Genomic DNA, 27,840 nt, shown 5'->3' on the forward strand with positions numbered 1-27,840 from the left:
CAGTATTTGATTGGTTTCCTTGCATGAACTATTCTGGTGGTGATAGATAATGGTCTATTTTTTTATTCCAAATTGGTTTTCACTTGTAAAAAAGTTCCATTCCTGTGAAGCTAAGGCTTGCAACATTGATTTCCATGCCACTGCTTGGAAAGATGCTGCAGAAGAGTAATGTCGATGCCAAGGTGTTTTATGTAGTGGCAGCAAGATTCTGTGAGCAGTCTGGGCAGTGGATTTGCTCAAGGTTGTTCTGACTACTACATGCAGTATTTTACCAAAATGAGCAGGACATCCATACAGTGAGACAAAATGAGATTTTGAATAGTCAGAACAAAATCAAGTAACATTGGGCAATGAGACACTGCTCAGTAGGAACAGACCAGCTACTTGTACACCCCACAGATTATTCTGTCCACATGGATGACAGTTTCAAAGGTGGGAAATTAAATCTTAAATTTTAAAAAAATCTGACCTGAACTAACAAAGCAAGCCAGGAAATTGAGCAAAGTCAGACACTCTTCTTAGGCCTCCCATTATGGTAAGCTTTTATTTGCAGAAAAGATCATTCCACAGTCCTCCCAAAAGAAAACACCTAGATGTGCCTTAATGAAGCAGCAATAGAGAACAAGTTCTCTTTGGAATTGTGAAGAATCATCAACCACTTCCTTAATTCTCCAGCATGGTATCAGTTCATCAAAGAGCAATTCAAACTGCAATGGGCAGTGAAAAAGGAAGGGACATCAATGAGCCCTGAAAGAGCATCTTGGAAGGGACAGTAGAAAATGTCTTTATTTACATATATTCAGGTAGCACAAAGCTCCTGTAACAAAAGGGTTGAAAATTTGACCAGGCTCTTTTCTGTGGATCCAACACAGAAATTCAACAGAGAGAATTTTTATAGTACTTTTCATAAATGCAACCCCAATCTTCAATGTTAGCAAATAACTCAATTTTAAAAAGGTATTACTAGACCAAGAAGGATCTTCCACTAGGTCATGCTTTCCTGCTTTTAACAGAATTAAGCAAAGGGACCCCATGCACTGGACTGCCAGCTCAGTTCGCTGGGTATTCAAAATGGTTTCATACAGTTTTACTTCTGAGAAGAGACATTGTAGAAAGCTATTGTTCAGCCAGCCAACTACTGTCACTTCCATGAATATGAATAAGCTCCAATATAGGACACTGAGTTTTTGCAAATGTAAGAAGATCCAATTGTTCAGTTATTCTTTGCCAATAAATCAACCCATCAGTATTTAGAGATTTTTGGTTTCCTCTGGTGTCTGAATATGTGGGTGGAGTTTTGTTTTCAAGTCCCCTTCTTTCTATTTTCATAAAGATTTTTTTTCATATCACCTTGCTAAGTTTTCAGAGCAGCTGAAGAAATCTTACTGTCAATGGGATGAGGCTCTTGAAAATATCTATATTGCTGTTTCTCCTGATAATATTAACTAGCACCTACTCTGAGGAAAAGAGTGAGGAGAATAAATTGTTCAGAGTTCATGAAAATTAACATTTGGTATAATTTTGTAGCCATAATTTACATGTATACAACTTAGACATAAATACATATGGATTAATGCAAATTTTCATACCAGGAAAGATCTGCTGTGCTCTGTAAAACTAAGGGTAAGGCTGGTGATGAATCATTTTTTTTAATATTCTAGTCTGGGTATATAAATAGCTTTCTGTTTCTAGAATAATTACTACTGAAAAACACAGCTTCTTAAATAACCTAGGCCATAATTAACCTTCGCTTCATTAAATCACAAATAATCTTTTTAAAGTCTTATTTGTAAAGGCAAGCTGATTAATTTAAACGTTTCCCTTTTGAAAAAAAAAAAAAAAAAATCTAATTGGAATGGTTTACCAGCGTAGCTGCTTTTCAGATCTTGCAAACTCTGGGAAGGCTTTCAGCCGGCTCCCTCACCCTGTGCCCGGCCCCCCGAGGGAACTCAGCGCTCACGCTGCCGCCCCTGCCCTGCCTCCCTGGATGCTCGGGAAGAGGAACCCGCTTGTGCCGCACCTTCGCGGCCGCTCCGGCCACAGTCACCCCCCTTGCCCGGCCCTCGGTGCCGCACCACCGCCTCCCTGCTGCGGGCGGGACCCTTCCCGTGCCCTGTCCCCACGCGTGGCCCTGCTGGTGGCACAGGGGCAGCGGTGCGACGTGGCCCGGCCTGCCCTGGGCACCGGCGGGGCCAGGAGCGCTGCGGAGCCCCCAGGCCCTCCGCTGCCCTGCCCGGTCCGGCCGTGCCAGCGCAGCGCCCCGGCCCGGGCAGCTCTGCGCTGGGCTGGGCTGGGCACGGCGCCGCCACCGCCGCACCGCGCCGTCCCTCCCCTTTCCTTGTAAGACAGCGCCAACCCCCGACCGAAGAAAAGTTTCCAGCCGAGCGCCAGGACAGGTCCGGGCTGTCACCGGCGCCCCTTCCCCGCCGATGGGACGGGACGATCCTCCCTCAGCCCCGTCCCGTCCACGTACCCAACCCCCCGTGCCGTGGGTGCCGCTCACCTTCCTGCACCGCATGGAAGGGGTTGTTGGCCTCTATGAGCTTGATGGAGTAAGTGATTTTCTCGCTCTGGAGGATGTCGTCATTGAGGTTCAGATCCGACACCGCCTGCTTGAACACCTCGTCGTCCTTGGCAGCATTGCCTTCGAAAATGGCACCTGAGGGGAGGAAGGCGGCAGAGGGTGAGGAGGGCTTGGCCAGGACTCCCACTCCCCTCTGAGCCGTGCAGGGCTCAAGCCGGCTCGCACGGCACCGGTGAGGCAGCCCCGGGGGCACGGGCGCCTGTGGGGCCGGGTCACGCCCGTGGGCAGCCTGGTCCCGGGCAGGGGGCAGCGCAGCGTTCCTCCCGGTCACTTCTGCTCCACCCGCACTTACGGAGCCCTGAACCAGAGGCACGGCGGGGTGACGGACTTGCTTCGCCAGTGACGGGAAAGGGAGTAGCTTTGGAAACTCCACCAACTTTTTGCTCGCTGCTCGCCTCTCCCTGGGATACTGCCTTTCGGGCCGCGGTTTTATTGAGGCTTAGAAGCACACAGGAACGTGAAGCCGGGATTTGTGTCCAGTAACCTGGAAGCTTTAATTTCACTGTCCTGTTTATGCAGTTAACGTGAAAACATCTGGCGATGTGTGTTACATAAAATCCCTCTCCGCGGAGCGTGTGTGTGCCCACGCCAGACTTACTGCCCTGCTCTACACGGCGCTGGGAGATCTTTAGAGCTGGCAACAAAACAAGCAAAAAGCATTATTCCCCAGCCTGGAAAAGTCCTGCTGATTCACACCGTGCGTGCCTGTGGCTTGAGCCTCCGTGCATTGCCCGTGTGCATCACAGCTCTGCACGCAGCAGCTCCCCGCTCCTGGCCAGCGGACCGCTCTTTCTGCCAGCACTTAGCAAACAGCGCTCGGGCTGAAGTTCGTGCGGGGAGAAGCCGAGGTGACACGGTCCACGCGCAAGAGAAGCGGGGCCGAGAGTGAGACCCGCGGAAGGTCCTTCACCGACTCTTCTACCCCGGCCATCCCCAAGGCGGCCCCGCCGCCTCCCTTCCTCCCCGCGGGGCTGGCCCCGGGGCCGCGAGGGTCTGCCCTGCTCTGGGGACTGCCCCTGGGCCGGAGTCCCCCGCTGCGGTCAGGGCTGACCCCGTCTCCCTAATGGCTCCGCAATGCTGTCTGCCTTGGCTGCGCCCCCAGGCTCCGGAGGCGAGCGGCGACGACCGGAGCCTCCTCCCCACGGCCCCGGAGCTGTCCGTGCCGGGAAACTTGTTACAGGGCTGGTCCCCTTCTCCCCTTCCCTGCCTCGGGTCGACACGGGACTTTCTCCCCGTATCCGTGGAGCCTCCCTCCTCCAGGAGGGCTCCTACGCCGGCCCCCTCCTTTTTCTGATCTCCCATCCTCCCCCAAAGGCTGGTGTGAATTACGGCTTTTCATTTCCCGGACGTACTCCCGTTTCCTCTTCTATCATCCTCCACAAGTGATTCTCTCCCCCCTCTCCGCCCCTAAACATCCTCATTTTCGTTCCTGCTGGTACCTTTCAACACCAGCCAAAAGGTGACTGCAGAGCCTCGCTTTTGCTTGCCAGGCTTCCCGCGGACATCACCGTGCCTTGCTCCCAGAAGCCATAAAAGTTCACATCAGCCTTTCCTTTGCCTCTTATTCATCCCTCTCTTCCTCCCACTGCTCCAGCCTTCTTGCTGCCCAGGGGTTTTAATGAGATCTTGTTCAAACCACAACAGTTGCGCGCATAGACACACACACGCACACACTCACACAGAGCCGCTGCAAAGCTCTCCTTTCTAACCCTTTCCAAGCCAAGTTCCCCCCTCCGCCCCCCGCATTCCGGCTTGGCTGACACCTGCTACGGCAGGGGATGGAAACCAGGGGATTATCTCCCCGAAAGTTGTCCCTGCGAGCACGTTCAGATTATGCCTCTCTCCTGCTCGGGTGATGGGGGCGGTTGTTTGTTTTCGGTGGCGAGGAGGCGGGGGGTGGGGGGGAAGAAAGCCTTTCCACGCAAACAGGTCCAAGCACAGACTCCCCAGCCACATGGGAGACCGCAGCGGCGGCCCCGGCGGGTCCCCTGCCCGGCGCACAGGCGGCATTTCGGCCCTAACTTTACAACCAGGGGCAGAATACAGCTGCCTTCCTCCCATCTGTCCTCCTGTCTCTCCGCGGAGTTGGGTTCCACCGCTGCCCCTGACATTATCGCGGCTAAACGAGACGCTTCCCTTATATATTTATTATCTACCGCGTCCCTCTCCAACACCCCCCACCCCCCCGCTCCCTCTCTTACCAATGTGGATGATGGAGTCCGCCCGCACCAAAACGCACTGAAATATCCAGGGGAAAAGCCAGAGCATCAACACTTCCATTTCCAGCCTCTCGCACAGCACATCAGCCCGGGTTTGGTGGAGAGACAGGGGGAAAGAAAAAAAAGGCGCAAGGGCAGGTGGAGCAAGGCAGCGGGCGCGGGGGGGAGATGCCCAGACACCCCCCTCTTAGCAAAAAAATCCCAAAATACCCCAGCACCCCAAGAATTATCCAAGATTGAGGAAAACGGGTGATGGGGAAGAAAAAAAAAAAAAAAAAAAACCAAAAAACCAAAAAATAAAACCGGGGCTAGAAAATCACGGAGGTAGATCCCGGGTTGGCAGGCGGCGCGGCGGAGCCTCCAGCGCTCGGTGTGTGCCGGGGCGCCGGCAGACCGCGAACTGCGGAGCGGCCCCCCCGCCGCCGCCGCCCGCCCCCCGCGCCACGTGACTGCGGAGCCTCGGCGCTCGGTGCCGCCGGGGCACGGCGCGGCGGGCGGGCAGCGGGGCGCTCGGGCCGCGCCGGGCGAGCGCCGAGCGGGGCCACAGCCGGGCAGCTGCCCGCGATGGAGCGGATTCACATAGAGCCAGAATTTATATAGCTATGTATATATATCTTTATATGTGATGTATGCCGCCCCGACGAAACGGGTAGGGGAAGGATGCTCCAAGCGCAGGGATGCGAGGCGGGTGGGCAGCTCCCGGTTGCCGGGTGCAGGCTGTTCCGCGGGGCCGCAGCCGCTGCCCGGAGAGTGCCCAGCGCTGCGTGGCCTCCCGCAGCTCCCGCCCGGCCCGGCACCGCGGGACGCCCCCGCAGGTAAGGGCGCGGGGCTGCGCCCGCTGCCGGCTCCTCTAACTTCAGCGACGGGGGGTGGCGCGGGGGCAACGCGCCGAAGAGGGAGGTGGAGGGAATGCCCCTTCCTCCTTCCACACGCTCGAACTCGGGACATGATCCGTGTTTGAGGAGAGAAATGGAAATGTGAGGTTTTTATCCCCGCGCTGGGGAAGAGGTGGTGAGGAAGAAAAGTGGTACAGCAGAACGTTTTCTTATTTTGTTTTGTTCTAGCTTTCAATGAAATCTAATTCATAAATTGGACATGCTCAGGCTCAGAAGACTAATTCATCCCCTAAAACAAACGCATCAGTGATTGCAGGCACCCAAACGTGACAAGCGTCTCAATATACCGAGGATCCAGAGAAAACAAATTCATTCAGGAGCCCGAAACGTAATTAAAACTACTGCCAAGCAAATGAGTTGAGAGCAGGACGTTACCAAGATTATTAAGTTGCTGCGGGGCTGAGGCACGGACCGCTATAGCGATACATACAGATAATGTCAGTCTTTGGATAACGGGAGGAAGAGCGATTCCTGGAGGTCGCCGTCTTGCAAGCGCAAGCCTGGTGACAGCGCGGCGCGGCCGCATCCTGCTCCCGAGATGGCACCGGCGAGCCGGGGGCTCGGCGGGAAGGAGCGGCCCCCGCCGCCTGCTGAGCCCCGGCAGAGTGGCCGCAAAGGGGCCGGAGGCGCTCATACCCCTGGCACTGGCTACAGCATCCCTGTCATGTGTATTCAGCACACTTTTTATAGCCATCACCTGTAGGTGCGCTAGTAAATGCTCCTGATGCTGAGCAGTGCTTGCTTGCAGGAGCGATCGCTGCAATGTATTTATGCAATGTAGAAAACATTTTTTTCATGCAGAGCACAGTACAGCAAGAATTGCTCAACACCAAGGAGTAGGAAATATAGATAAGGGGGTTGGGAAGGCAGAAGGGAGAAGGAACACACAGTATAGATGGAGCGGAGTGAAAGGGAAGGAAGCTGAAATGGAAATGATATGAACAAGAATCCCTGTTGATCCACATGCATCAACAGCCTCCTATTCAGCAGTAGTTACAAGTACAGCATTTGAACAGGGAAGAGCAGGGGGTAAATAAAGCAAGATATGCTTTTTAAAAATAAATCACTTGTTAACTACTCTTACTTACAGTCCTTGTCTTAAATATGCAATTTCACACTGATCAATGCAGAATGATATATACTATACTCTGCATTTCACGTAATAAAAACACTTAATCCAGATAATTGGCTTCTGGGACAGAGATCAATAGAAATGTTCCTTATTTGACTACGTTAGCAAGTCAAAATTAATTCTAATTTACATTTGCTTCAAATCAATATGCACTTAGTGACTTACACAGGCTCTTTAAAAAGTTAAGCACCTATATTGACCAGAGTCATATATATGTCAGTAACAAGTACATGTGTGGGAATTAGAGAGGGGGAAAGTGTTACTGCAGAACCAAGTCTCTGACTTTCATAGAGGAAAGGAGGCTAAATTTATTTCTGTTTGAGAAGTGCTTTGGCGTCCCAGCCTAAAACCTATAGAAATATGCAGCCATTAATCCCACAATTTATGCAGGCACCCAAACACCAGTCAGCTGTATTTCAAGCACTTGGGAGCAGGCTCGCCTCCTACTTTAGTTTGTACAGAGAGGTCTTGACCTCAGCTAGGATGCCTCTGGATGCTATTTTAGTAATAGAAAAATAGTAATATAAAATATTAAAACTCTAAACCCAGTGAATTGGACAAGTTACAGAATTTCCTGTGAAATCCAAGAGCAAATGCTCTGAGTGCAGAAAAGAATCCAGTCCCAGCCAAGGGAGGGAGAGGGGAAAAGACAAGACACCAGAATACAATAAAACAGACCAACTGAAATAGGCCCCAAGAACAGACAGAAGGAAGCAGTCAAAAAACAAAAACAAACCAGAAAAATGCACAGAATAAGTCTCAAATACTATAAAATCTGATATGTAACATGCAAAGTCCAATAAGACCTAAATGGATCCACCACAGCAAAGAGAATTGCAACTTCAGTAGCATCTCTGCAAGATGAAAAGTTGCCACATGAAAACTTTATTGTGTCTGGTTTTAATTCAGGTTGCATTACCTTTTCTTTCACAATATCTGCATTTTTCTTCCTTTCTCCTCTCCTATTTTTTTTTTCTAAACAAAAAAGATCCCAACACCTTTGGCTTGGATTATGTTTTTTGTAACAATTACTTCTCCTATGATTTCCCCTCCTTCCAAATGAGCTATCAATGCTACATTTCTAACCCCAGTACAAATGAGAGCACTCCTTTCAACCCTGCCATTCCTCATTTGCAACTGGGGGAGCGCTAACACTTTGCACTTTGTGTACATTGTTTAGATGCAGCAATCAGCGCTAAAAGGCCAATCACTTTGCCAATATTCTGCATATTAAGAGTGGTCCAAGCTGCTGTGATATTCCATCATTCTTTTGTAGGTGCCACTTGTATTCCACAAGGTGCCACTGGATTTACAGTGCCCACAGAAGAATGGCATCTCAACAGAAATATGTGAGGTATAAACCCAACTCAAGCGACAGCCATGTAGTTGCAGTTCTACTCTCAGGCAACAGATGCGATTCTGTGCACATCTCAGACACCTCTTACCACCTTTGCAAACCACTGTGGTGATTTTGAGCTGTTATTGCTGTGCTCATTTCTGTTGTCTGAATGAACATAGTATCAAACCTGTACCAAATGGGTTTTGTTACGACAAGAGGACAGCTGGAGTAACTCTCTAAAAACTGCATTTCAATTAGAAACTTAGAACATCCTAGAGAGGTGAACTGAAAGGCTTGTGCAGTGCCACACTCAGAGCCTTATGCCCAGGGCTCTGTCCCTTTACGCTGCCATAACTAGAAAGAGGCACATTTTGAAAGACATCAGAACCATGGCTGCAGGATATGCCTGGATCTGGAAAGCACCTCACAGTTACAAAATTGCTTCATAAGCAGGAGCTCTGCAAGATCCTAACATTGAGACTTTTATCATAGCCTGTTTTCAGAAAAAAAATGGAGGGCTTTAAGATTCATCATTTTTTGAGTCTTCTCCCAAGTTTCACCCATTTACCATAGCTAAGCTTAGGCTTCCCCACATAAAATTGTGTATATATATCTATCTGTGTACATGTAGCAATGATTTTTTCCTTCTGAAAGTAAATGGAACTCCTCCTCTGTATCAGTTAAACAGGTGTAAATATGCCACTAATACTTCCAGTTTTTAGCTGCTCAGTCTACGGAGTTGGAAGAATGAAAACAAAAAAACCCAAAAATATCCTAATACACATGGTAACCATCTCCCTTCCTTCCCCAATAGCCAAGACCTCTACTGTTAACACACCCACAGAAAAGTAACATTTCTTACCCTAAAATGCCATTCAACAGCTGTGCTTTTCTTCAAAAACAGCAATGCAAAACCTCAAGCTTAACTTAATTTCAAAGTCTGTGGATGCTTATGTTAAAAAATGCATTTTGTCATTCTCCTGTGGTGACAGCCCAAGGTTTCAGTTGCTTTATTGAAGCTTCCTTTAGCTTATTGAAACCGCCTTTTCTCTTTTCATGGTTGATGGCATAGTATGATAATCTTGCAGGAGTAAATGGACTAGAGTCTACAAGAAGTAGCAGCTGAATTATAGAGTTCTTTGCAGGACAGGTAACATTCTTGATTAATTTGTTGTGTGTCTACTAACAAGCTGAAATTTTGCTACAGTCAACATTTTATCTGGATTGCCATGTCTTTTAAGATGCCATAAAGAAGGCAAAGCACTGTTATTTCCTTATTTTTTACCTGATTTAATTCAGCAGAGTACACACAGCCTAGATGTGATTTAATTTGTACTTATGTTTGGTTAATTTCATCACTGCTATATCTGTTGCATCTTGATAGGATACGTATATACTTCCCTACTTCTCTTGTTCAATTGCGACTTTTCACACCCTGTTTTTCTTTAATGGGCATCTTTTTACAATTGACAAGGGTCTTGATAGGCCTTTCCAGCCTCCCACATTTTTATAGTTGCATAAATGCTCTCCTAATGTAGTGCAAGGCAAATTGTATGTATTGTATTGTTTACCAACATATGTTTATGTTGGTAAACATAATCTCTATCTTGGCATTTGTATTTAGTTAATACTTTGATTCAGAAGAAAAGGAATCTTTTTATTCACAACATTTTAATATCACTGATATGCATTTCACTAGAACTCTAACACTCAAGTGACCAAAGAATTCTTGTTATTACTTGTAAGGGATGGGAGTGTTCATAGTTAAATAAAACACCTTTCTCCTTCATTTCTAATGAAGCACCTTGTTACTATACCCACTGCACACTAACTGGAAAAGGTTAAACTCTGTAAGTTTGTTTTCCTGAGCAGAGATCCTTCCTTTTTTTCCTAAAATCAAAAGGAAGCAAGGTAGGTATGGCTGCCATCTTTGTTACAATACAGTTGCGTAAGAATGCATCTTTGTTACAATACAGAATGCGTAAGAATCCAAGTAAAACTGTTCATCAATTAGTCTTAATTTAATAGTAGTCATATCAAGATAATCTCCAAACTAACTTCACTGGTATTCGTCTGAGGGAAAAAAACAATTTACAAGATTCTCCAATATAAAACCATCTCCAGGGGAACTCCATTCAAAAACATCTTGCATGCCTCACTGATCCATCCACATAGTACACACAGTCCAGTCTCATGAGCTGTTCAATGAGCTGCCTATTTCAGATAATGAGACATTGCTAGGACAGCTGTCCTCTGCCATCACAGCAACCCAAAGAGACAGACACATCCCAAAGGGAAAATCACAACAGGAAAAGCCCCAGATGTCATTTCTTGTGCAGCCTCCATAAATACATACTGACCAATCTCACAGGTAGTAATAGGCCAAGAATGACACCTATGTTTTGCAGGTACTTCACTGTGAATACATATCCTAGTACTGCCACCATTATAAAACTTCCCAACACCTGACCATAAAAATACATCCTGGCTTTGAAGCTGCAGAGTGGTTATGCCAGACCAAGGGAAAAGGAAGCCCCTAGAATTTAACCTGCAGTTCACCTCAGCTGGGTGAAGACTCTGGAGAAGTCACATTCCTGCTACTTTGCACTTTACCCATCTAGACAGTAACAAAACCAGCAAAGTAGATGCTGCTGCGTGGTGAAGCAGAGAACCAGAAAAGTCTGAAAACCTACATTTTAAAAGTTCTGCCCTCCAGCCAAGAGCCAGTAACCGATCTCGTGTTTGTTCCTGCTTCACTGCAACCTCCACTGAGAAGTGATGTAAGCAGAAATATTTTGCTACAAGCCAGAAACTTGAACGCTGCCCTTTCTGCATCTCAGGCAAAGAATAGGGACCTTTTCAACTGCACTAATTCAATCCTTTGCCATCACTAAATACTGATGCAGTTTGTGCGTGCAGAGTCCCCTGAAAGCCTCACAATGGAAAGTACTCTAAGGGAAAAGTAATTTTACCTTTAAAAAATCCCTATCTTTCTCAGAAGTCCATTCTAAACCATATTATGTTTAGTGACTGTCTCACAATGGGCCATTTCTACCAGCAGGTAAGGCCTCTCTTTTTGTCTTGCAATGCTGTGTCATGGAATTTGTGGCTTGGGTTTTTTTGTTTGGGGTGGGGTTTGTTTATTTGTTTGTTTCCCAGTGTGTTTCTGCAACCATTAGTAGAAATGAGGTGCAGAATTGGCATTCTCAGTGACCCCATTAGCATTAATGGCAGTCAGACACAGAATGTATTTTCCAGGGGATCTGTGTGCTCTTCGGGAAAAGACTCCCTGTAATGGAGTTCATAATTCATATTCATGTTTCCAGGAAGGGTTGAAATGAAGATTTTTCTTTTGCAGAAACACCAGCTTCTTGTTGTATGCTTGACTTAAAAAATTATTTTACCAAAGCCTTTGCTTGTTGTATTTGTTGTCCCTTAGAGGAAAGAAAAAAATCAAGCCAAAGAGTAGGGCAAAGTGTCATGGTATATCTTCAATTTCCTACTCAAAGAAGAGGATACTTTTTTAAAGGCAGAGCACAGCCACAGGAGCAGAGGGGCCATGAACACTGGGCTCCATTCCCACCGCCGATTCACCGATTCATTTCATGACTAATTGAGTGGACTGTTGCATGAACATTGTATTCAGTTCTTAATTTAAGGGTGAACAAGAACATCAAGTTCCTTTCCTCAGTTCCTGCACTCAAGTCAGCTGTCCACTTCTCTAGGAGGTATAGGGGAAACACAGGTTTATTTTTGGCAGGTCAAACAAGTAATTTTAAGTAACTTCAAATTTGTAGATCCTAGAGATTAGGGGAAAAATTGACTTATTTTAAATAATTTCAAACAGAAAATGCTCTTTATGGTACTTGAGACTAACCCATTCCATTCAACTGAGTCTGGATGCAAATTTTCAGTATCCAAGCTCCATTGCTGACCTGAGATGACAGGACTTCTGATGTCTACTGGTTTCTTTTCCTTTCACTTTTTTAACCATGGTGGGGAGGGTTATGTGAAATAGGGACAATACCTCATATTGAAACGGATAAGAAAAGTTCTAGAGACAAATCCACCCAGAGCTACAAGCTGGTTATACTCCCCTCTAAGTTACATTCAAGTAATCTATTCTGCTAGAGTAAGCACTTGAACTAGGTCTCCCACATGAGAAAGGGGTGTCCTGATGACTAGGTGTTGGAAAAGAAGCAGCAGAAGAACACACACCTCTTTTGAGAAAGAAAAAAAAAGTAAAAAACACCTTGAAATATTTCCATATGGCCTGGTGAGAAGGAGGGAGAGAAGAAAAGAAAAAATGAAAAGCACACTGCTTCCTTTCTACTTTTAGCTATAGAAGGTGTTTGTGTGCAAGAACAGCTTTCTAACCCAGGTTTCCCATGTCAAGAAGTTTGTTTATGTCAGTTGGTTTTCTGTTGACATTTTATGCTGCTTCCTGAAGAGAAACTATTTCTATGAGCACACCCAGGCATTCACAATCCTTGCAATGGTTTGAGTCGCATAAGCTACATCTTAGTGGTGCCTCATCCCTTCAACACCTCTCCCTTGCCATTCACACAGCCTCGGCTGAAAACCTAAGTGTATCACAGATCTGTTTGCAGGACTCTATAGTGTGGCCAGTGGAAATAGGCAGCCCAGGACCACCTGACTTTGCAGCATTCCACATAGAACCACTGGGGTGTTATCGCCACAGTGTAGAACTTCAAGCTTCAGAAGAAGTACAAATTAGTTAAAGAGCTCCAGAACACTTTGGTTTGCCAGTACACAACACTTGACAATACTGGAAACAACGACCTCTCTTTACTGATTCTTATTCAAAGTGAACTTAAAGCTATTACTCCATTTACTTAACTCAACGGTTCTGAGAAAGAGTATAAAAAAGCCCAAACCTTTTTTCCAGTCTTCTGAAAACTTGGAGATATTGCAGTAAAGGGTTTATGAAAAGGGCAGAGAGGATAAAAAAAAGGCACCACTTTAAGCATCCAGCACTGCATGAATTACAGTCCCTATCACTGCACCCTAATGAAACTTCACTGACCAACAGTTTCTAAAGTTCCCATGTTCTCAATGTCTTCATAATATCACTAAATACACTTTTACCTTGCTCCCAGTTCAAACTGTGCTGCACTATACAGCAATATATTTTACTACAGCTACATGCTATCCAGCTGAATGCAAGTCTGCAGTGGAAATAGCTTTGTTTGCTGCAGTGCTGTATTATCACACATGACTAGACCAGGCAACATTGATTCTTAAGCAATGGCATTGATTACAACTCTTATTTTTAAAATGCTGGCAGGATACCGCCCTTAGATAAGCACTTTAAGACCAAATTTGAATTGCATTTCCCAGCAGCTCTCCTTTTTTTACAGAGACTATATAATAGAATTACAAATAATGCTACTGACTTCAACATGCGCTGAGGATTTATGCCAGTATGGTATCAGTAGTAGAAGCTTTTAGTACTTCACACTTACACACTATAATATGCTTTAGATTATTGTTTTCAAAATATAAAATCTCCTTTTTTCTCTTCACTAGCTAAAAAAAGATGCTTGTTTTCCAGAGAGATAAACTTATTAAATTGAATTTGACCTTTCACAGCATAGTAAGGTAGGGATTTCTGTTCCCTGAAAATATAGAAAGATTCTTCATGTACTGCTCTGAGTCATGCAAGAGTCCACAAGCATGTAAGCAAAACGCTCTTGGAAGAACACTTAACATTAAATAAATTATGCAGGGTGAGGGAGAAAGAAAAAAGAAAAGAACCAACCTCAAACCCAAAATATATCCTTACACCTACATTTTAAATTACATGCTTGAGGGTATGCAATCATTACAGAGTTTTCATGCTCTCAAGCAGCCCTCCAGATTTATCAAGACCATATCATTGCTTAACCAGTTTCCATGGGGTAGTTCCTGCCCTATTCCAAACATAACCTTTAAATACCTCTCCAAGATTTCTTTGCAGATTGTGCTTTTGTTTACCCAAGTTGGTAAAAACCTCCTAGCTATCTTGCTGGTTTGCCAGCTTAATCCCAGTTTGCAAAGTGGGTTGTTTATAACAATGCACAAGGACCATACTTTTCCACTTCTGCCTTTCTCCTGCAGGAATACAGGGAAGTGCATCAATGCCACCACCTGTGCTGATCTACCTGCAGATCTCCACAAAACCTGTTGCCCAAGTAGCTAAACATCCTTTTCCTCACACAGTACATGGTGAAAACACAAGAGCCATCCATCTTTCCCCTTCATACCACAAAGCTCCTTGTTTCACTTGGGACTTACAAGCACCAAAATACAAAAATCACAGCTCCAGAGTGATCTTTGTGTCATGTGTTACAATAAAGCAAGATTCTGTTTCTGAGCCTTGTTTGGAACACTATCTCAAAATTGTTGCTAGTCATTTAACCTTTTGATGGACTTACCATTACAGATAAATTATATTTTATCCTTCTCCCTGTTTGATCAGAAATCTTTGACCTCACCACCTGCTTGGGCTTATTTAAGATATAGGTTTCCCTCTCAAGCAGCAAATTTACAGTAAGGATCTAAAGAAATCCAATAGAAATACTAAGTGAAGATGCATCCATTATTCAATGATTTCACATAGTTCCCATAATTTAGGAGAAACAGGTGGCATAGCAGTACTTGCCATCCTATTGTTTACTCAAAGCCTCTCTTTCCAGCTTGCATTTATGGATGTCTCTTAATTAAGTGCAAACCAGTCAAAATAAATTAATAAAAGCCAAACTGCTCTACTACCTTCTGTGCCAACTGAATTAACCAGACTTACAGAAAGGGGCTCAGGAGAATCAGCAGAAAATGCAATACCCCAAAACTCTTTTGCTTTTGATTTAGGACAGTCCACACAATAGAATTACTTCCACCCCCAGCACCCGCCCAGCATTAGCCAAAATCAAAATTTCCATGCAACAAGAGAAGAAAACTAGAGTGGCCTGGCATCACCACAGTGAAATTGTCACTTCTGCACAGGTTCCTTGTTTCACTGCCAGGGGTCCTTACCCCACCCAGCAGAATGCAGTTGCTCTCAGCACTGCTGCACTATGGAGAGCAGCTGGACAGTTTTGCTTCGGTCACTCCTCTACTCCTGCCACTCTTGGCACCTATTTTCATTTCCTTAGAAAGTTTGGACTAGCTGCAAACTAGCTACTGATCACCTTTGCCTTACACACATAAAAGAAGTCTCTTAATAAATACATTACAGACACCTCTTAGTGAACTTTACCTCCCTCTAATTCCACAATTAAGAGCTATTAAAGAAAGGAACAATTATAACAAGACATATCCCTGAAAAACCCTGCTTCTTTGTGCACTTTATCCATTCACAGTTATCTATCCTCTCCTCCATTTAGGAATACAAACTTCATAACTCTGTTTTCCTAACCTGACAAGCACATGTAATTCCTAGGTGCAATACTTGACTCAAAAGGTATCTTTTCCTACTCATGTTTTTCTTTTCAGTCCAACATGCTCAAGACACTCAATTCAATAAAATTTTTGCAATGCCTGATATATGTTAATAATGTAGAATTTTCCTTTTCTCTGTTCAAAATGAAAGTTGATACCGATGCATGGATTTTGTGTCATAATCTGAGATGAATTTTGTAATATAATCTTGGCTCAGTGTTGTTTTCAGCAGAAGCATTTCTGGCCCCAGAAACCAAAGCCTTCCATGAGCAACATCATTCCTTTTCTTTTTGCCCACCCAGCCATATCATTGCCTGATTACAAAACCACAGGAGCAGTGATAAGAATCTCTCAGGTCCTTCAAAGTCACAGTCACCAATCACGCACTCATATTTCTCTAGATCGCTACTAACAAAACCCACAAGTTCAGAAGTTTCCAGGCTCCAGACCCTGGCTCTGTAGGCCAACCACAGGGCCAGCTGCCACTAGATGGAGAACAACCCCTGGATTTGTCTAACCGTGTTAGGTGGGCAGAAACTGGCACCCACCCTGTTCCCTACTGAGCTGAAGAGAGTGGTTCCTGCATGCCCCTGCTAACCAGGTACACAGGCACAGGATGGCAGCACCTCTGTCCCCCGGTGGCAGCAGCCAGTTCAATTCCATCAGATTTGGTCTCTGTATTTGATTGTGCTTTAACTAATGTGGCCTCAGAGGATACATTTTAAAAGAAGAGTGAATGATTTCTTCTATTTAGACTTCTTAATGCTGGAGCGGAAGTTCTCACTCTGTGCAGTTAGGAGTGAATCATTTGAATTTGTGTGCACGGATGAAAACACCCTTCTGTTGATGAAGGTGGCAACACAGCAGCTCAAATGATTTTCCATTAGCACACAATCAGACTTTATATTGCTTATAGAGGAGAAACAAATTCAGAATACTGACAGAGTGTAAAAGGGACTCTTGAACACTGGTGGCAAACAAAAACAAGATGCAAGCAAATTTCTCATCTGTTGGTTTCTGTAACCTTGAGCTCATCTTGCTGCAATGTAGTGGTATAAATCTGAACTGTGCAATTATGGATTTGATTTCAAGGCTGAACAAGAAAAAACCATTTAAGTAACTATAGTTGTTCTAAGCTTATTGACTGTACAGTTTTACTAAATTAAAGATGGAATAATGCAATGAAAAGAATTGAGTGAACAGTTACAATTAAAGCAATAGGTTCAAAGAATCAGATCACTAAATTAATAGAGTTACTGATAACCAAATCAGCTGACAAGAAGAAAAAGCTTTCTAGCTAACAGGAAAAAGAATTAATTGCTTTGGATTAATGCTAGAGAAGGAGGGTTTAAAGGGAGAGTGAACTCCCTTTCAGCACAAGGCAACACTAACTTCTCTGCAGTTCAGAAACCATCCTGGCAAGCAGCAGCTCAGGATGCTGTTTCAGATTTCAAGAGACAATAAAGCACAGGTGAGGAAACAAAGCCAAATGGCCAAGAATGGGTTTGACTTCAGTCTAAGTAGCTCAGATTTTCACCTTGCCAGTGCTTTTTCATTTTCCCCACCAGTGAAAAGTTTATCAAAAACATCCTTGCAAAAAGTATGGCTGCCTCTAGTACTTTGATAAGGATATATAAGTTGGAACAGAATCCAGCTTTATTTCCTTGTTCTAAAAAGACACCAGGAATATCAAAATCAAGCCTTTTTTATGATTTAATGCTCACACTCATAGACAAGGGCAGCAAACTGGTTGGCTTCACAAGAACGGATTGTGTGGGGTCATCCCAGGGATAGCCCAGGCTTTGGACTCCTTTTCCAGCCCCAGGGCCCTGCTTGGATTTACACAGTCCTCCACAGCCACAGCACAGCTGGCTCCAAGGAGGGACCTGGAGGAGCCAATTCAGCTCTCAGGGCAGCAGAGTGCCTGCACCAAAAAAACTGCAATGTAAGTTCAAGTTCCACCCATAAAAAGCCATTCATGGCCACAGGTCCAAATCACAGCTCTGGGGCCATTCTTGATGCATTTTGACTAACAGATGAATAGTCATTAATAAAACTATTATCAGGCTACTGGTCTCACTCCTCATCAAGACAAAGAGGCAGTTTTGTTCCTTCCATGACATCATCTGCTGAAAAAACCACAAAACAATTAATTGAAAAAAAAGTAATTGCATGTTTTTATGTTTGCAAGAAATTTCCTCACAAAAAAACATGTATTTTCTGGAATAAAATAAAGAAATATTCAAAATAAGGATGGCTCTCTATGTGTACATATCAACCCCAGAATGTCATAAACTAAAATAAATGATGCTGGTAAGAACCATGTCTCTTCTTGAGAGCTGAGGAAGTCTCAGATGACCTGTAATCTGGGGAGAGATTAACCTTTGCCAAGGAATCACTAGGAACTGCTGATGCAAAACCAAAACCTCTTCATAGATGTAGAACCAACAGGCCTTAAATAAGCTGAAAGGGCTCTGAATGTGCACTGGAAGGAGATGTATGAAATAAAGAGGGTTTTTTCCTGTGTAATACCTTTTCTGCTCTAAAGCACACTTTTGATTTGCTGATCTATTTTCTTTTAACAAGATGGTTTAGTTCATTACTTCTTACATGACTAAAAGCAGCACATTGCTTTCCTTCTACAAAAGACAATAAATAACATTAAGGGAGTTATATGAGAGAAGGTAGAGTGATTTTACCACAGAAAGAACCTCATAATCACAGTATACAGGATAATAGTCTTAAGGCACCATCATGATAGAAGGCACAGTTTTTACGTAACACCCTTTCAGATTGATTTTTTTACATTCCAAATGCTCCCATAACCATCTTTTTACATTTCTCGTGCAAAACTAGTTACACCATCCATAAGCAATCTCTTTCTACCTGGCATTATTATTATTTTAAAAGCAATTTCTTTCACTTCATTTCAACTAAGGTTCATGCTATACCTAATTGCCAGTTACCACCCTCCCTTCTAGCAAAAAAAAATCCGGGTTCTTAACATTTGAAATCCATCCTTAATGAAAATGACAATGTAATCATAATAGCAGTATATGCACATTACAGGAATATGAATAGCAGAAGACCAAAAAAAGTGGGTGCTACTTGTGTTCTCTCTGCCCCTCTTGAAATGTTAACTCACACATGAGCACAGTCTGATGATAATAACATCAGATATATTGCGTAGAGAACTACCAGCAAGAGGCAAAAAGGGTATTAGTTGCTTTCTTATGATTAATAAAGTAGTTAAAAGAGAAGGAATATTATTCTTGCTGGATGTTCATTATGCATTTGATAACCTCTATTTATAGGACAATGAAGCACGAGGCTTATAAAATGCCATCTGTTGGTTTCTTTTTAATATATAGGATTTCTGACTCCAGGAGCTGCAGTTCAGCAGTGTTGATAGTGCTACAACACGTAATACTAATGCCTTTGGTTATGAGAATTTGAGCCATTAAACATCAAGAAGCAGGTTGGGTATACATCCTAAATAATGGAACTCCTATATTATTCTAATCTACTTGAAGCGCAATTTATACTTTCATGTAATTGATTTCGATCAGTCATTTAAATAGCACAACACACACAAAATTATATATTGCAATGATCCACAAATGTGACAGAAGTGATTTTGATCTCCACAAGAGAAGATGTCTCATGAGAGAAGCTCCAAGAGATCTATAACAACTTCAGGAAAAATAGCAAATTTTTTTCCTAAAAACTTTTTTAAAATCACAGGCAAAAAGAAAAAAAAAAAGTCTCTCTTAGAACAGAGAGAGTTTGAATCAGATATATCTGCATTAAATTTGTCAGTAGCTAAAGGATTAATTTTTCTTACATATTAACCATGAAAATGAAGCATTCATAATAAAGGTCAATATTAGAGTGTATCAGCTCTAGTAAGTTTGACTGTCATTGACTTCTATTCCTAATTAAGTCATCAAATGGCCCAATATCCAGATCTTAGGTTCCCTTAGAGCATAAGCTTCTGGTTTCAATGCAATTAATGCAATAGCAATTGATTTTTTTGAAGTGGGTCACTGTGTATTCATATCAGACTAAAGTTGGAGGAGTTTATATCACTGGTATAATTAGGACTTCTGCCTCCAAGAGAACCCATAAACACTCAGCTGTTCACAGGGCAAGAAAACACAAGAAGAAATAGATAAGCACTGTCAGGAACAATTTATACCTTGGCAGTTTCTTAGGGAGATCAACCTACAATTTCTGTTCCCACTTTCAATAGGTTTCACCTCTGCAGTGTCTGCTGTTGCCTCAGCCTTCACCCCTGCCTTGCCACTGCTCCTCATTGTGTTTCTCCGTCAGAGTCTGTCAGATAACTGGGAGCAACAGCTGCCCAGGACAGGAACTGTCATCTTTGTATTTCTCTACAGCACTTTGACAAAGCAGTTTGATGTCTGAACCAACAGGATTATAATGCCTTCCATCCCAGAACACAGGATTTGCTTCTCCCTCAGAGGCCAGAGAAATGGTAGAAATCCCTGCCTTGCTACCAAAAATGAGGTCACTGTGTTAAGCTTAAGACAAATTGATATAAATATTTGAGGAAAATTGAAAAATTTTGACAAAAATTTTGACAAAAATTTTGCATGTGATTTTTTTCAGACACCAAGAGCAACATGTGCTGTTTATAGCCTGGACTCATTCAGGCTAAGAAAGGCCATCAAGAACTGCAACGAAACAAATATACAAAAAGTACCAACAAACAAAAAAAACCAAAAAGCAACCAAAAAAAAAGGTGTTTGAAACAACTGTCAATGCCTTTCTTTTCAGTGATGCACCCAAAAAGCAAACTGGTGTTCTCCTTTCTTTCAGAGACACAGCATACAGTAAGCACTGGAATTTGTCCAGAAGATCAAGACTAAATGCAAATAGACTGTGGGTTTTGAGCTGAGCATGGAGAAGTCCCTATTTGTGTCATATAAAGGAAATATAGAGTTTTTCTAGTCAATCTGCTGTCAGTGAAGTATTCTTATAAAAGTCCAAGAGTCTTAAACTAATGGCAGACAAGTTTAGTAGGAGATCATGGCAATTCAGTAAACCATATGTCATCACAAATCACAGCAATCTCACTTAGTTCACGAAATGTAATTCAGTAACAAGATGAGGAATAATGAATAATATCAAAAATAGCTGAGATGAGAAACTGAAATGGCACAAATAATTCTAAAATGAAAATTTAAAAATATTCCCTGCAATTAACTTAAAGGGCACTACTCAACGTTTATTCGCACTCATATAAATTAACGGTGGTTATCTCAAGTTGCAGCAAATAAATAACCAATGTACCCACATGCTGAAATCTCTTTCAAGTAGAACACAAATAGATATTGTTTTCACCACTTTGGGGAATATATAGTCATGATTCATCTTATGCTTGCTAATAATATCTTTTTTCCCCCCTCCTCTCATTTGTTAGGTTAAAGGCTGCTTGCATATCATTTACCATAAAGTATTTTAGTGGTAACTACTGGTAAGGTTGTTAGAGCAATGTTACAGGGTATGCAACACTTTTTCATCCCTACATATCACTTTGTTCTTTTGCAGTAACCCAGAATCCCTATTTACTTTGTCTTTAAAAAGTCACAGGATCACCCCTAAATGGAGCCCAAAGGATGATGATATCCACTGTGAGCCTGCAGAGATGGGTCTCCAGAGGAATTCTGCATCCCTTTAATTAGATTGTTCTGAAGGTCACCAAGGTGCACACAGATATCAATTAGCCAATACTGAGTGGTTCCCATGGAACTGGAAGTTCTAATCAACTTTCAGAAGCCCTGAAATTAAACAGCTAAGAAAGTTGGATTTTTTGTTAATTGATCTGAGGAAAAGGGAAAAAAGGAGCTCGTACATTTCCAGAAAGAAAGAGGATCCATATTAGCACCATACAATGTCCAACCCAAGAGCAGCATGCTCCAAATATGAGAAGTGAAGTAGCAGGGAGTTTATTTACAGGGTGTACCTTGAGCTTTGTCGAGTTGAACCAGTGAGGCGAAGAGCACACACAGAGCTCCCTGTGGCTGAAAATCCTGCTCAGGCACAAACTTGCTGCCTTGATCTCCCCCTCACTCTCTTCAAGGGCTCCCAAAAACAGCAAAGTGGAGCCATCTGGTTAACACACTTCCTTCCCACACATCCTTTTCCCTCAGCCCCTGCACATTACACTTTCGAACCTGCCATCCCTTAGACCTCTCGTCTCAAAAAACGTGACTTTGCTGTCAATTTTGCCTTTGATCTGTTGCTCTAAAGAGAAAGGATGCAGGGATCCAACAGCCCAGGCAGTGCTGACAGCCACTATTGTTTGGCATCTTTAATCATTCTCAAAGACTGTTTCATTATGGGTGTCCACAACTCAATGACCTTTAGTACACAACTCAAGTCCTTCTTTTCAGGCAAGCAGTATTAATTGGTGATCAAACACTCTCAGGTGTATGAAAAGGTAATTTAAGCACTTATTTCCAATCCTAAGAAAGGGGAAAAAGCATATTTTATTTTCGAATTATGAGTGATCATGTTAAAGTGGCTTAAAAAAAGCCCTTATTTATTTGAAAGTTGCAAGAGTTTTACAAAAAAAAAAGCCATCCTGAAAACCAGTCCTAATGTGGCCATCACTCACACTTTATTTTCACAAGTTTAAATCACAGTTGCATTGGGAGACATTTGTTTCTGCTGATACCTTCAGACAGCATAGCAGCCCAATCCACCAAATGGGAGGGGGAAACTGGATCATTTAACCAGTTCCTTGAAGCAGACCTTTTATTTGCAATACACAGTTTAACAACCAAAATACACCCTGCTGTTAGTTACTTTAGGTATCAACACTAATTGTTCAACAGGTTATGAAGCACAATTTCCATAACAGGGGTCCTACAGATCGTACAGAACAGAGAGAACCTTTTATATAGCTCTTGGATCTTGACACCATAAGTAGGCTTATTGCCACACCAGGCTTCACTGTGAGACAGTGCACAAAGCACATCAGAGAATTTCTAAACTAATTCCCCGATTTCATATTATACAGCTGGTGCAAAAAATCTTTCAGAAGAAAATGCAAAAAAACTCTCCTAGTGTAAAAAAAAAAAAGGCAACTGAGTTTCCCAATAGTAAGATAAAAGTATATTATATTCTCAAATAACCATTGCTAGTCATGAAGCATATCCAAAAATGGCTCAGTTCCTGATGCACTTAGTTCCAGCAGATTTTCATTTGCCTATTTTAAACTCTTTAGCAAGTTCAGTTTAAACTCTGTTATTCAATGAACATAATTTTTTTAAAAATCTTCAGGCTTCTGGCATGTGTGGCAGACACATGCTTTAAAAAAAAGGCATGACTCTACCCACGTGTGCCATGTGCTGGACTACCTTCTAGGCAGAAAGTTAGAATGGACTTGTTCAAGGAAGCCCAGCAGTAAATCCTTACATTCCCAGGGGAATTGATTCTGTACTAGGAAATCTGTGGAGTCCTAGACTAACTAGAAAAAGGTTGTATAGTCACAGACCCAAATATTAGAAACCCAGTGTCTTCCAAGAAATTGTCCCTTATTTTGTTTTCTTTCATAAAAATACTATGTAATTTAAAGGAATTTACCTCCAGAGGAAGAAAAAAAATAGTATTTCAGCCTTGTAGTTTAAATGCAACATTTAGAGGCAACACTAACACAAGGATGTTTGGAAGGAAAATTTTGAGTATTTATCCATAAATCCTCAACCTAATCTTGTTGGTGTGAGTGCTCCCTCTGTAAAGGAATAAATGAGGCAGAATTAATTTTTTAACAGTGACTTTATGAGGTTTATGTCGGAAATCTCTATCCAAACAGAGCCTTGACAGAGTTTACACCTTGAAGGCCAATCTAGGATTCTTTGAAATTGAATAGTCCATATAATCAGATATGTTTTATATAGAGACATGCATATCTAAGGTACAGCAACTCAGAACCAACTTTAGATGTTAAACACCTGGAATCCAGCAGTGTTTGGCTCCAGAGTTCTGATTAATCTCTGGTGGTGTCAGACATACAATCAGGACATTTCATAGCTGCCTTTCAAAACCTTATCAGAACCCCACAGTTCAATAGCCTTAAAATAAATAGCGCATCATCAGCTAAGTATTGAAATAAGCATTTCACCACTATGCATCATCAGCCCCATTTCAGTGCAGGGTAGGTCATCAACATTTTGACTCAGCTCAATTTCAGCAGCACTTAATGCATAAGTGCCACATATCCTAGATTAGTTTCACATGGAGATTCCTCATCATGAATGACAGGCAGAACCTCGCTGGAGACACCAGGGGCTCAGACAGGACGTTCCAGAGAGATGTCAGTGCTGTCAGGAGAAAGAAAAAAGTGAGGTGCAGGAGGAACACTATGGTCGTGTACCTTGGTCTGTTCCTAACGAAGAACACTTGGAGTTTTGCCTGACATTCCATAGGACACTTCCTAACTCACATGGTGAGTGTGAAATCCTAGGCTGAGTTAGTAACTTTTTTAAGTAATAAAGTTTAACTCCTTTAACTCCTAGGTAATATTGCATTCTAATATTTTTAGGAAGTCTGGCATTGACACTAATGCAATAGTGAGGAATTTGAAGTCTTTCAGCATCTGTGCATTCTTTCCCCCTTTCTGAAATGGAAATGATGATACCTCTAGTTCTAACAATGTTAATTCCTATTTAAAATTGCCTGCATTCAAAACACAGATAACTATTTTTCCTTTACATTCTTTCACTTTACTCCTGTATTACTTCATGGTTAATAGGTTTACAATATAATTTTCATGATTTTTCTAGGCTAGCTTTACCTGTTTCAAGTTAAATCACCATCATTGGTGACCATCTATTAACCTCAAGTGAAATAATTTTCCAATAGTGCTTCTATCTTTAAAGATCTGTTTTTTCCATTCCCAAGAAGTCATCACTTAACTACACACACAGACACATATTGCATGATCAGGTGAAGTTTAAAGGCAAAAAAATCCACTTTGTTCCAACATAACTTTTGAGGAACATTCCTCAAAGTTCAAAAACCAAACCAAAACAAATAGAACAAAGAGGGCTCTGTCCAACACAGTACCTGAAAGAATACTACTTTTTGTATAAAAGCCCCAACACAAAACAAAGTTGGAACTCTTTTAGTGCATTTCTATTCATGCTATTACCAGGCTAACACATGATGAACACGATTGTAGTGGCACTGCATGGCCAGCAGGCAGGTGAGAAAGCTGAGACAGTGCCCTGGCTGCTCTGCTGGCCCTGAGCCTGTTCCTGTTACTGACTCACTAAAATCCAGGGAGACCTAGGGGGAAAAACCAAAAGTTTAGCACCTTTCCCTTTGAATCTATGTAGTATCTTTCTAAAGGAGTCCTGAGGACAATATCAAACTCCTGGCCAGCAGAGGCCATCAGCACCTCAGGAAAGACCAGCTGAATACAGTTTTGAAAAGAGTACACTTCACAAGCCACCACCAGAATACAGCAAAATAACCAGCCAAGTTAACCACCCATCTCCTCTCTCAAGGCAGATGGTGAAACTGCTCTTAACATATATATGCCTTCCCTGCACCTGACCCTTGTATTCTAGGTATGAATTTAGAATAATCCAAGAGACATTTTAGCTAATTATCTCTTTCTAGTGATGGATGAGAATCAGATGTCTTGTAATAATGCTGCTATTATTAGGTTGATTGTCTGCCTTTGATACTCTCACAAAAGCATGCAGGTTATCCCTAATCTGATTTATCTTGTCCAGAAAATAAATTGACTTCCTTAGAGTAGGAAGGCCTCAGAGTTGAGTCACCTACACACCTCATCAGGCAGCAATAGGGCCTGTCCTTCAAGTGAGAAATCAAGCTCCAGTAAAGCATCTCACGCTCTCAGTTCTTCCCACAGCTGGCAGGAAGGTTGAAGAGAAGTGGGTACAAGCTGAATAAGATTTTTATTGTCCAAAACTAAGCATAGTAAACGCATTTACTTTTGAAACCAAAAGTCATGTTGAAATTTTTTTTAATGCAGTGCCAGTGAAATGATCTGACTAGATTTATCTGTATCTTTTCCCTCTCCCCTCTCAAAAATACTCCATGATGTCTCATCACACAGATTCTGTTAAATCAGTCATACATGTTCAGGGTGAGAATCAAAAATAAATTGTAAAAACAGAGTGAAAGATAAAGACTTGATGCAGTTTAGCTCTCAGAGGTTTCATATTTTCACTTCAGATGACGTTCCTGCCGATTGCCATGAACTCGGCCGTTTGGTTTTTTTTTGTCCACTAGAGATTTCACACTGCCAGTTTGAAGAGGTTGGTCAGTGACAGGGGGCCTGGGGAGGAAACACAGATGCCAGTGTTTCTTGTGTACTGAGACATACCAGCTTCACAGCTATACCTCATCCAAACTGCATGGTTTATCTTCAGACTACAGCCCAGGCCTTGCTGGAACAAAGATGCAGGTGAACAGGAGACAGGCACCTTTCAGGTAAAACTAAGGGAGCCACAGAGCACTGCTAGAAGAGACAGGTGGCTGTACTCCTCCAAGAAAAGGGACCAAGTTGTTGAGTTAATTTCAGCAACAGCCTGCTCAGCTTTTCCTACCATCTGTATTTTGAACGCAGACTTTCCCGTTGTTACCTACACTTTCATCACCTCGAGGCTGAGGTTGTTACCAACACATCCCAGACGGGATTCCATCTGAGGAGCGTGGCATGACTGAGGCAGGGTTAGATACCTCACTGCCATGTGCTGATGTCAGTGCACAAGTGACAGCTCTGACTGAGCTCATCTAGCAGCTGAAGTTGAAGGTGCTGATCAAGATCTGCACTGCCTTACATGGCAAAAGTCCATCCCTCCAAAGAAATTATTTTAGTCCATCTGCCATGTTCCTACAACTGCAGTGAGCCAAGATAAGCAGGTTGAACACTGCTTCCACAACCACAACAGGTGTCTGTGGACCAGGCATCATTCAGAACTGGCCTGTCACCCTAAGGAATTTCTGGGTGAATTGCAGAAAACAACAATGCATTAAGACTTATAGCAAATGAAGTTTGCATTTTCCAGAATAAAAGAAAGGTAGAAATGAGTCTAAGTACTTGCTAGCTGCATTTTAAATCTAAAATAAATAAGAATGCCTTAAACTGTGTCCACTGCTAACATTCAATTTAGATGCATGTTAACACATTCTTCTGGGAGTTCTAGCAACATATAAACTTCTCAGAAACTCAAATCTGTTCTTTTATAAAGAATTATTTCAAGAAAATCTTTCAGCAATGCATCTGGTTTATCTGCTCCCTTCATGGTAAATACCAAGCCCTTTTTATAAATAGAGACATTTTGGAAGGAAGGCTGAGAAGCTACAGTGCAACAGTGCCATCGCCTGTCTGCCAAAGTCATTGTCTCCCTCTCAGAAAAGCCGAGGACGGAAAGGCTCCACCTGTGCCTGCTGTACCGACATGGAAGGGAACCCGAGAGCAGCAGCTCAAGTGCCACGTGTTTTTTCCTGGGAGTTCCTCCCTACAGGCTAGGCTTCTTTCTAGCTAGTGCCATCGACTTCGTGTCAAAATAAATTGAAAAGCATTCCAGAAATTATACACTGAAACTCAGATTTCATATAATCCAGCATGCAGTCTGGGGGAGGGAAAGCATTTTGCATCTTTTTGTAGTAAGTAGAAAGGAGGAAATTCCCACACACTTCTAGACATCCCTAAAGAAAACCTGTTCATCTATTCCACTGTTGCATGTCCACTTCTGTTTCTACTGGAAGCAAGAAGCACATCTTACCAAATGTCTACCCAGGCACTACACCAGCTCTAACACCCCACAGCTCAACATCAAGAGTTTAAAACCTGCATCAGAATGAAATATTGCACCACAAAGAAGGGGTCCAAAGATGTCTGGGAGTAAGTGGGCAGAGGTATGCCCAAAAGTATTTCTCCACAGAATTTTGGATGCTGTTGTGTATCCAATTAGCATTTTTCATTTACGGGGTTGTGGGGGCTTGCAGGGACTAAGAGCATGTGCAAGACACATTTACTCTGAACCCTTCTTTCTTTTGTCTCTTCTAGATGCCAACTTTCATCATGTCCATGGTATCAGATCAAGAAGAAGAAATTAAGCAACAAGCTGACTGTGTCAATAGTTACAGTCACCAATTCTCTGCATTTAGCAGGAAAAATTTAAGCTAATCATTCTTTGCTAGCATTAGGAAAAACTTAAGTT

The 27,840-nt window shown here is 42.7% G+C and overlaps 1 protein-coding gene and 1 long non-coding RNA gene across 8 annotated transcripts in view; one reads left to right on the forward strand and one right to left on the reverse strand.

The window, feature by feature from the left end:
- The window catches only part of GRID1 (glutamate ionotropic receptor delta type subunit 1), a 482,872-nt gene extending 477,672 nt beyond the window's left edge, over positions 1 to 5,200 (reverse strand). For 3 of the 7 annotated variants that reach the window (XM_072930971.1, XM_002191537.6, XM_072930974.1), the window contains exons 1-2: positions 4,786 to 5,200; positions 2,504 to 2,659 (exon numbers count right to left, since the gene is read on the reverse strand). In XM_072930971.1, coding sequence (XP_072787072.1) covers positions 2,504 to 2,659; positions 4,786 to 4,864 — 235 coding nt within the window. In that variant the 5' untranslated portion in view covers positions 4,865 to 5,200. Of the gene's footprint in view, positions 1 to 2,503; positions 2,660 to 4,023; positions 4,355 to 4,785 lie in introns of those variants that run through there. The other 4 variants (XM_032749269.3, XM_032749270.3, XM_072930973.1 and 1 more) reach the window with 2 other exon arrangements.
- Positions 5,201 to 5,385: 185 nt separating this feature from the next.
- Positions 5,386 to 6,782, forward strand: LOC140684428 (uncharacterized). The gene is made up of 2 exons (XR_012056679.1): positions 5,386 to 5,618; positions 5,868 to 6,782. It is a non-coding gene; the product is annotated as an uncharacterized lncRNA (long non-coding RNA).
- The last annotated feature ends 21,058 nt before the right edge of the window (positions 6,783 to 27,840 follow it).

Source organism: Taeniopygia guttata, chromosome 6 (genome assembly GCF_048771995.1).
Source record: "Taeniopygia guttata chromosome 6, bTaeGut7.mat, whole genome shotgun sequence".
NCBI lineage: Eukaryota > Metazoa > Chordata > Aves > Passeriformes > Estrildidae > Taeniopygia > Taeniopygia guttata.